Source organism: Olea europaea, chromosome 4 (assembly GCF_002742605.1).
Source record: "Olea europaea var. sylvestris chromosome 4, O_europaea_v1, whole genome shotgun sequence".
Classification (NCBI taxonomy): domain Eukaryota; kingdom Viridiplantae; phylum Streptophyta; class Magnoliopsida; order Lamiales; family Oleaceae; genus Olea; species Olea europaea.
Genome location: NC_036240.1, coordinates 2,633,533 through 2,644,107, shown reverse-complemented (window position 1 = coordinate 2,644,107; position 10,575 = coordinate 2,633,533). Strand labels below are relative to the sequence as shown.

Sequence of the window (10,575 nt, the reverse complement as noted above, 5' to 3'; positions counted from 1 at the left end):
CTACAATAAAAGTAGCCTCAACGAAACTTACCATATTTTTCTATTAACCAAAGGGATCTAGTCGAGTGCCTACCAGCTTCCTCTAAAACCTCTTTTAGTCTCATAAAGTACTTTCATAGAATTATCCAAACATGTTTAAAATCAGTTTCTTAGCCTCAAGAGCAACTTTTGACTTTTCAAAAGCTTTGTCAAACAGGCCATAAATTATTGGTTAAAGAAAAATCACACGTCACATTACAACTACACACACCTTAAGCTTAGCTGTATATATTCCTCTCGCAAGTGCCCCAGATGGAGTCGTCTCCTCCTCTAAGGTGTGTACATATGGTTCTCGTTGAGGAGCAAAAGTGCCCAACATACCTTTGCTTTGATCAACTACAAAGAAAAATCAAAGTAAAAAATGGAAGAACAAACATGAGAAATAATAATATTATTGAAGATTAGCACAAGTGAAAAAGAAGGAAAACGAGCCAAAAAATGCTACAGCTTTTTTTCATATATGTTATCGGCAGATGATTAACAGACTTCTCCACAAGCTTATTGTACCATTATAAATAGCACTCTTTAATGATGAGCAAGTATTCTTGAAAAAATTCAGAATGTGCACCATTATTAAAATATTTTCCACTCGGACAAAGGTGATAAGTTCGAAAAGATGCAAGTAATTGGTAATGTGTAAGAAAGGCAGATTCCAAACCTTGGAGTCCAGACTTCCAAACTGTATTTGTGTAGGCCAGGCCAGACACGATGTTGTGAAGAACTGTGAATGTTAGCTTAAGGCTGTAATCAGAGCCCTCTCTGAGACTAAAAAGTACATGCTTGCGCTGGTCTTCAGTAATAGGCAAGGGACTATTGAGCTCACCAAAATCAGAAGATATGATTCCGACTGATTGAAATTGAACTTCAGGCTCCATTTGTCCTGCAAAAGTAGGCATCATTACCATTGAAAAATCCAGATGAATATATAGAGTCCAAAATCATGGATCAGTGATTTTTTAGACGAACCATTTAAATCACTTTCCAAGCAGCCAAGAAGCTTCTCCTTCCATCTTCTTAAGCTCTCATCCTCCTAAGGACAATATAAAAATTGGTATCATTGACTTCAAATTCACAATATTGTGTGTGAATCAATAAAATATTGATGCATATTTCTTTTCTATATTCATTTGAGAATTAGTAAAGACCATAATATTGTTCATGAATTACTTTTTCTTCGTTCTTCGTTCTTCTTCTTCTTCTTCTTCTTCTTCTTCCTTTTTTTTTTTTTGGGGTTTTGTGATAGTTTCATACACGTTGCTCCCGCATCAACAACTACTCACTCATGAATTCGAACACCTTGAACTTGAAGGTTACAAAATAACAACTGAAAAAGTAAAACTTAAATACTAGAACACCTTAAAATTTGTACAGACAAAAATGATCAAAGTCCAAATGCCAATAGCAGAGTGTAAGAATATAAACCCATCCTTTCAATTATAAATAAGTGCTGGGCTATATTGACTGTTCCCCCCCCCCACCCCTCTCAGAGAGTAAGAATATGCACCCCACCACCTCTTGACATGCTATCTCAATTCATTATCCCTGCTATTTAATAATCAAATTTCACTTTCAAAACTGAAGAATTCGTCCTAAGAGTAATTACCCAAATATGTAGATCAAAGTATAAGGGCTCGGACTACTTGTATTAAGGTTGACCTTCTAATACAGACGACAACATGGTAACAAAGCTCGTTAAGCTCCAGCAAATAATTCGATCCAATGAAAATTAAAAAAATAAACACATTAATTTCAAAATTGAACTGCTAAACTCCCACGTCGAATAATTATTAAAATATAGAATAACATATAAACAAGATTCATTTTTGCACCAAGAGTGACAGATCACAACTTTCGTGTACGACTACATTCAAACAAAACATAGATTTTGCAGAGAAATGTAAAAGCAAAAAGAACAAGAACGGGTAAGCTTAAGAAGAAGAAGCAGAAGAGGAGGAGGAAAAAACCTTGTCTTTTTCAATCTGTTCTTTGAGAGGAAGAAGAGGACCAGGATTAAAATTCTCAAAAACCTTTTTATTCTCTTGATCCATTTCATCAAAACCCTCTTCTTCAAAATCAAAGCCCTCTTCATTTTCCTTTTTCTTCTCTTCTCTCACTGAAGCACTTGGCCCTGTTTCTTCTCTTTTAACACTCTCCATTCCACTACTGCTTAAAATTTTTAAAAGGGGCACTCAAGAATTAGAATGGGGGCAATAAAATGAATATATTTTACTATGGGCAGACGAGAAAATCTCTCAAATGTTTGATTTTCTCTCTCTAGAATTATCGCACAAACAACTCTACTTTCCGTTGTCGGAGGGCATGCCCTATCTCGTGTAGAAGAGCGTGTAATGTGTACATCTTGGAAGAGGATAATGTAAAATGCGCAGTGATTATAGTTATTCGATGGTTACTACTGATGTTCGAATGGTGCAAATTTTGAGTCTGTAATAAATAATAACGATTTTAGTAAAATAGCAACGTATAAACATTTTATCAAATCTTTACTCTGTTTTCTTGATTTGAAATTGAATGTCACAATATCCCTCATTATCTAGTCGATTCTTAATATATGTGAAAAGATTTAACCGGCAATGAATAAACTATCTTTTTACACATACATTATATTTTACATCATGAATAAAATTCATATAAGTTGAAAGTTGTTTATATATTGATTTAAACAATGCTTTAAACAATCAGATTTTGACAACTCACATGATGTCTAACAATATCATCTAGGAATGTACATCTAGATTGCTCAAAGAATAAAATATATCATTCCCAATGCATAATATTTTTCAACCCCGCCACTCAAAATAGAAACGAAACATTTATAGATCATTTAAGTAAATTCAACATAACAATACAAGAAGTAAAGGGCCATAAGAGCCTAGTCCATACTATATTGCTCAAAAAATTCATCATTTGCGGAGCTCTTCGTCTCTGACAGCTCGACCGAGTTGATTACTTGTACCATCTGCTCTGCTTTAATTGCATAGGCTAGGCAACTTCTCATCTTGCCTAGTCAAAACGGCTCCGGGACTCAATAGTCTTATTTGTGAACAAGGTTTTTAATTTTGAACTGCTTCTGTAACTACATTCGCGTCAACATTGAATTTATTGTACGTAGCTCATGAACACATGCAGCTCATAACCAAGACAAGATTCAAAAACAAAATTCATACTTTTTTTATTTTCAGAAATCAACAGGTCGATATAATACAATGAGAATTGAAATTTATAGAATAGCTCATCATCTGAAAGGCTGCACAGGTTCCGTCTCTTCGAGGAGTGCAGCCGCCTCAAAACATTCAGCGGCCTCCAATGCCAATGCCTCACCCTCATCCTTGTAAAGGAGGCCAAGATTATACCATGCTGAAGTATTCATTCTGTCGAGTCTAAGTGCTTCTGTCAGAAGGCTCCGGACAATGGCCGAAGACGACCTACCAATCCGTCCGAGAAGCACTGCCTTGCAGACTAGACTGGGGACGTGCGTTGGATCAATATCCAGAGCACGCATAAATGCTGTCAGTGCTTCTTTGTGGTGGCCCTTAGCTTCGTGAAGTAATCCTGCATACATCAAACGAAATGAATCTCACACTCTACAAGCAAGTTCACTCGGCCAGATGAATGCAAGCACGTGAATCTTAATGGAGGAATCTAGTTATTTAAATATTGGAACGACCTAAAAGGGGGATGGGACATCAGAAATTCAGGCGGCATCTAAAACTTGCCACTTCTAAGTTCATGTTTGTACACAGTATTATGCTCCTATTTGAGCCCCATTATCCAATTCATTTTTCCCATACTCATTTTCAACCACACATTTTACTAATAAAATAATTTGCATATAAACCCAAAATTTTTCCTTATTTTTTAACCACACTTTCTCCGAAAAATCACTATTACAAAATTCATTTTAACATAAAAATAAGGCTCAAACAACGGCTAAATATCTGACAAGGCAATACAACATACATAAATTCAACTTCTTTTTCTCATATCGATTGTCAAAAACTATCTAAGCCACCTTACCAAAAAATAATCATAAACACCAAGTAAATATCAAAATCATCCCAACAAAACCAACATCTCAAAACCATTTAGATTGAGGGGACTTTTCTTTATACATTAGCATATACAAACTTCCTGTCCTCTGCCTCTTCAAAAAGACACTCCAACCATGAGGCACTATCATTCCGGAAGGACACCTCCATAGGATAATAAATTTAATCATCAGTGAACGGTACGAAAAATTGATTTTCTTTTCAATCACCCTACAATCAGATATTAGACAAAAAGCCTGATAATAAATACTTGTATTTCATTCATTTTCTCAACTTCTCTTCGACATCTGTATTATTTCAACAGAACCTCTTCAGAATCACGGTGAAGTTACAACCTTAGTTTGCCCCTCTTATAATCTCAAAATTCTCTTCGCTCCTATCAATATTTGTCAATTGTCAGAGACAAAAGCTTTTTTATACATCTACTATAATCGGTATCATTTGATTACTTTTCAAATATTAAACAAATATTGAAACAGTAAACTAACCCAACGAACTATACTCTTGGAGACCATTGCACTTGGTCATCCGTCATCATATAAATAATTTAAATATAAATGCATTCATGCAAAACTGAAAGACCATTTTGGATCTGTGTTTTCCCTTTGAGCTTTCCTTTAAAATGAAATGAAAACAGAATAGTAGACGAGATGGGTAAAGGAAACGATATTAAAAAAAAAAAAAAGTGAGTATTATGTAATTATACCAGCTGTCTGCCATCGGGAAGCTGAGAAAGGACTAATTGCTTCAGATTTAGAAAGACAGATCTCAGCATCACGCCACTGGGACAATCTTATGTAGATTGAAGCCAGATCGTGCCATGTTTCCATCTCTAAATTCTTATGGTGGTTTCTGTTTTCCTGTCAATTACATAGAAAGAAAGGCACTTCAGTCTAAACTACTTTTTTCCCAGGTGGGAAATGAGTCGATATGCATACAAAAATATGTCCAGCCAATTTTTATACAGTACAAAAAATGATAATAATAAGCTACTAGCTGACAAAAACACACTTCCGAGAAGAAAATTACGTGCCAGAGATGTAGCTTGAAAATAACATGGACTATGACAGAAATGAATACCCCCAATTCAGATACACACAGACGCTTCTTCCAAGATTAATATTGTAGAAAATTTTCCTAGAAACACACTTAATTAAGGTTCTAATGTGCTAACTAAAAATTTGAAAACATGATTGAAGCACAATTACTACTAAACTGAAATACTTTTAAGGGGAAACAGAAGAAAATAAGGGAGAAAGGAAGAACGAAAACAGTTGAAAAGTATCACAGTAAGATCCTTAGTGAACAAGGGAGAACTCAATTTAACTTTCTGTAGGGGAAATAATCCAATAGGACAAGCAGGCAAGTTTTGAAGAGTTAAGAAGTGGTAGAGAGCCATGGCTTCACAAAATAAACCTTGTTATTTTCCTTCACCTGATATAGCCAATCATCTAGCTGAATCTGCAAGGTTTGAGACGGATATATCCAACACGAGAACATGACTCAAGGCTTCTATTCAAAGTGTACAAGCATGTTTCGATTTGCTTCTTTTGTAGAAGAACACAGCATTTTTTGACAGTATCACCTTGATACTGGCCAGAAGTCCAGAACGAAGCCAATTTTGGCTTCTTTGTTGGCTTTTAAGCTAAGCTAAACATACTTGTGGTGTACTTAACAAATCATCTACAAATTATCCCTTGAGCTTAATTACTAGCTCAAAATCTATCGACTTTATTCTGCCACGATCAACTGAATCTTGTGCCTTCAGAAACCAAACCATGAAAGAATATGTGCACGTGCTTATGCAGCAACTACATGTTTGATGTAGGCTACTCATATGTATGGTTGTCACTTCATTCTGCCATGATCAACTGAATTATGTGCCTTCAAAAACCAAACCATAAAAGAATATGTGCACATGCTAATGCAGCAACTACGTTTGATGTAGGCTACTCACATAAATGGTGTATTATTATTTATCCTTAGAAACAAAAAGTATTTGGTTATGTATTATCCTTGGGAGGAGGGGATTTACTGATTTAGCATCATCATAGGAATTTAACAACTACATAGCTCTTTCAAAATTATCTCAATTTTATAAGGTGTAGGCCGATGATATGCCAATTGGAGCCCCTAGTAATAAATTTGAACACTCCAAGTACATGCAATTCTCAGCTCATTGAAACTGTCCACTTGATGCGAGCTAAGAAACCTAGAAAGCATCATGGATATTTTGGCTAATGGCAAAGGTCCATTACCCGACGTAGGCACAACCTAGGTAGCTGACACACTTGAGGAAGCCTCTGACGAAGAGAAAAGGTGGTGACTTCCCAACTTGGCATAATCCATGTAGCTAATACACTGAAGGAATCAATGTAATCTCAACATGCATGCAAGATAAGTTTTAAATTACGTGAAGTTCTTAAATAATGCTTGCACGTAACTAAAAGTAACATGCAGAGCAATCTCAATTTGACTTCGAAAACTCAAGGACCTAAAAACAAAGGAAAATTATTTCATTATACATGAAGCCACACACCGAGAATCATCCCATCAATTGCTTCAATTTCCAAAATTACTCCATACAGAAACTTAGGAGGAATTGTATTAATCATGCAGGATGGACAAGACATCAAAGTTGTTTGAAGTACAGGATAACAAGTCACCCTATGGAAAGTAGCAATTCATGCCAGCCTGGATGCATCAAATTTGTATATGTTTATGTAACATAGAGATTCGAACTATTGTAAACCTGCTGACATGAAAAACATTTTGCAGGCAGCCATAGTCGAAAGATAATCTTTATTATGCCTTATTTTGGAAGGTAGAGGGAGGTGTCATTAGTGAATTGTGAGAATTAAGTGGTGACATCGAATTTCTTTGAAAAACATTTTATTTGTATGCATGGTACAATTAGATCCAGTATATAAGTAATACACTAATTATGCACAAAAAGTTCCATGTAAATATTTTATGTACACAAGCTCTGAGATTTTATGACCTCGGTTCATGATGAAATAGGTACATATTATAGGTACTTGAATCCTAGCATATATACAAATCATATTTATTTTAAGCAAACCAGAAGATTTAGTTTATACAACTACAGGATTTGTGTAGGTATTCAACTCAAGTCTACTTATCCTCAATGTATTGATATGAATACAAAATCTATACCACCCTTCAACTAAATTTCAGAACAAGTTCTCTGTCAAATTTTAAGCACTTGAACCGTTCTTAAAATTTCAATCCACGTAATTTAAGGTTAACTTGTATCTCGTATGGGTCTTTCTAACAGCTTCTGTCAAAGTTCTCCATAAACATGGTTAAAACATCCACTTTTTCAACAAATAGGTTTCAACCAACCAAGCAACAAGACATCCAAGAGTCGCTTGATTCATTTGAAGACTTTAAACAACCCTTAAATGTTACTAAACAATGTTCATCATCAGTTGTAAGGAAGTGAAATATGCGTGCGTGTGTGTGTATTTAACGACTTTAAACAACCCTTAAATGTTACTAAATAATGTTCATCATCAGTTGTAAGGAAGTGAAATGTGTGTGTGTGTGTGTGTGTGTCTAACAAGTGAGCGACAAACGCACCTTTTGCTTCTTCCCTGAACCAAAGGTTTTCCTCTGAACCTGAAGAACAGCAAGAAGCTGAGTATAAGTTTCTATGGCCTCCTTCACTAGTTCCTGTGCAATTTGGAGTTTAGCCTTAGTTTGCAGCAATTCTCCCTGATCCCATTTTCCAGTCTGATCCAGAGCTGCATTAATGATGATTTCAGCATCAAGAAAACGTTTCTGAGCAGATAAAATTCGAGCCAACAGTATCCATCCTTTAAGGTTAAACCCGCCTTCCAATTTAAGCAAAAATTTTGCATACTGAAGTGCCGTATCCAACTTCCTTTGCTCGGCATTTTCTAAACAAAGGTGGTAAACGATACTGGGGTGGCCCATTCTTGTCATTCTCCCAGCAATTTCCAAGGACTTGAGAGCCTCAGATTGTCTTTTAGCCCTCTCACTATCTTGTATACACGATCTAGAATTTGCCGAATGTGAGATGCCTAGCATGCAATTGGCAACACCTGCCAACTGGTCACATCTTCCATGCAAGCTCTCAATTGCCCTGCAAGCAAAAGAAACTCCATCTTCTGCAAATTTTGAGCTCTCCCCACATATCTTTGAAGCAAATAGTAAAGCTGGTACACATGTAGGATCTTCATGACTTTTCAACATTTTTTTCCATAAATTCAGAGCAGATAAGTCGTCGCCTTCTCCATGGTAACAGAGAGCCAATATATGATACCTTTCTTTCTGTTGTAAAAACCCAGGCAGCAACTCTTCCACTTGATTAGCTAAAGCCCTTAATCCACCTGATATAGATAATGCATAGCAAAGGTGATCCAAAATTGATGGATCCCACTCAATTCTCTTGAGGGTAAATTTCCTTAAAAGAATTATCAAAAGAAGAGTAGCTTCCTCAGTATTGTTTTTAGGGACAAAAGAACTGTCCATTTGGGATTGCAGACTTGGGGGATTTGCTTCAACTCCACTATAGAGAAGAAAAATGGCAAACTCTTTTTGTATCTTAGCCGTAATTTGTGCATCAAGGTTCCATTGATGTAGAAGGGCCCGACGGTAAGACAAAATAGCTTCACTCGGATGATCAGCAAGTTTCCATAATCCTGGAAGCAGCTCTACAGCCTTGTTTATTGTTTCCTGCAATTTACAGTCAGAGAGGGGGGGGGGAGGAGGAGAGAGAGCAGTAGCAAGAAATGCAAATATTGGAACTTCCGAAAATTAGGATGTTGATATCTTGTTAACTACAAACAGCAGTTAGACATCATTAAAATGCTAAGAGAATTTTCAGATGATTTTTATATAGATGGCTGTAACAATCATTACCATTAATAATGGAAATACTCTGCACGAAATATTACATTTGATACTTAAAAAAAAAGACAATAATAAGTCTGATAAGCACCAAAGAATTTTTATATATCTAAATAATTCAAATTATTTAGGTGATTACAATAAAGGAAAAAGGAGAATATAATAAAAATCTAAAACTGCATGAATCCATACGATACTGTTGAAGATGAATATTAAATTTGTCCCCTCTCCAAGATCTTAAACTTTTAAATAAGGCGATTCTATTTGCAGATAACAAAAGGATGATTCACCAATTAGCACGCGAGCTACCTTTATACCTCCCAAATGCTTGTAGTGATTTTGATTTTAGGAGCATTGCTTCAAACAGCAAGCTAACAGCATGAATTGACATTGGTGGTGGTGCAAACTTTTGTGACCGCCTTTTACGAGTTTCTCCTCTTATAGAAAGCGCAGTTTTCATCTTTGGAGTCACTGCAGCAATGTCTATCCCTTCAAACACGTGTAAGGCCGCTTCTAGGTTCCCTTTCTGATACTCATACCTTCCTAACAACGCTCTGGCTTCCTGAAATAATGATTTCTTAGTCATAGGTATAGTAAATAAACAAGCTGCCATTTCGTCGAAGCACCAATTCTTGGGGCATATTTGCTAATGCTTAAAAGTAAGTCAAACTTACTTTTAAATTACTTATTTGACAAGCATGATTTTTACAGACAACACTTACTTTCCTAGAAAATCTTTAACTTAATTTCTAGAGAAATTTTAAGCACAGCAAAACATGCTCTTACTCAAAGACTCAGCTAGCCAAGATACTCGTATTTTAACTCTGATGATAGAAAGATTAGTAAAAAAACAGCATTCGATATATGGATGAGAAAGTAAAGCAAAATCAAATTGAAATGAGTGAAAATTCAACCAAAGATACGGATAAAAGAAACATCAAAAGGATTTCAGCATAAGAAGAATTAGAGAGACAACCTCATAATTTAAAGAACCACTTTCTCGTAATGATGATTCAGCTTCTTCAATATTGCCAGTGTCAGGTTTCCGTTCAGCTTCTTCGGCTTGAGATGAATAAACACTGTGTGTATAATCCTTTGTTGCGAGAGATTCAGAAGAAGGGACCATTTCTTCTCCAAGTAACTGTTCCCCTGAGCATAGACACTGCATTATCTTTCCCAACTCAATACTAATCCGATCCCTCCTCCTTTCTTTAATACGATTCTCATTCCTCATACCGTTTCAGCCCTCCCACAAATCTTCAAAACNAGCCCTTAATCCACCTGATATAGATAATGCATAGCAAAGGTGATCCAAAATTGATGGATCCCACTCAATTCTCTTGAGGGTAACTTTCCTTAAAAGAATTATCAAAAGAAGAGTAGCTTCCTCAGTATTGTTTTTAGGTACAAAAGAACTGTCCATTTGGGATTGCAGACTTGGGGGATTTGCTTCAACTCCACTATAGAGAAGAAAAATGGCAAACTCTTTTTGTATCTTAGCCGTAATTTGTGCATCAAGGTTCCATTGATGTAGAAGGGCCCGACGGTAAGACAAAATAGCTTCACTAGGATG

At 35.9% G+C, this 10,575-nt stretch overlaps 2 protein-coding genes across 2 annotated transcripts; both read right to left on the bottom strand.

Moving 5' to 3' along the window:
- Positions 1-8: 8 nt before the first annotated feature.
- LOC111393274 (rho GDP-dissociation inhibitor 1-like) lies at positions 9-2,440 on the bottom strand. Its single transcript, XM_023018727.1, has 4 exons — positions 2,004-2,440; positions 1,006-1,069; positions 698-919; positions 9-375 (listed from the first exon to the last, which is right to left on the bottom strand). The coding sequence occupies exons 1-4, from the start codon at positions 2,193-2,195 to the stop codon at positions 230-232; spliced, it is 624 nt and encodes a 207-aa protein (XP_022874495.1). The 5' UTR covers positions 2,196-2,440; the 3' UTR covers positions 9-229.
- A 413-nt stretch (positions 2,441-2,853) lies between these two features.
- LOC111393273 (protein NPGR2-like) lies at positions 2,854-10,258 on the bottom strand. Its single transcript, XM_023018726.1, has 5 exons — positions 9,979-10,258; positions 9,303-9,564; positions 7,710-8,899; positions 4,813-4,966; positions 2,854-3,609 (listed from the first exon to the last, which is right to left on the bottom strand). Exons 1-5 carry the CDS (start codon positions 10,234-10,236, stop codon positions 3,293-3,295), a joined length of 2,181 nt encoding a protein of 726 aa, XP_022874494.1. The 5' UTR covers positions 10,237-10,258; the 3' UTR covers positions 2,854-3,292.
- Between the last annotated feature and the right edge of the window lie 317 nt (positions 10,259-10,575).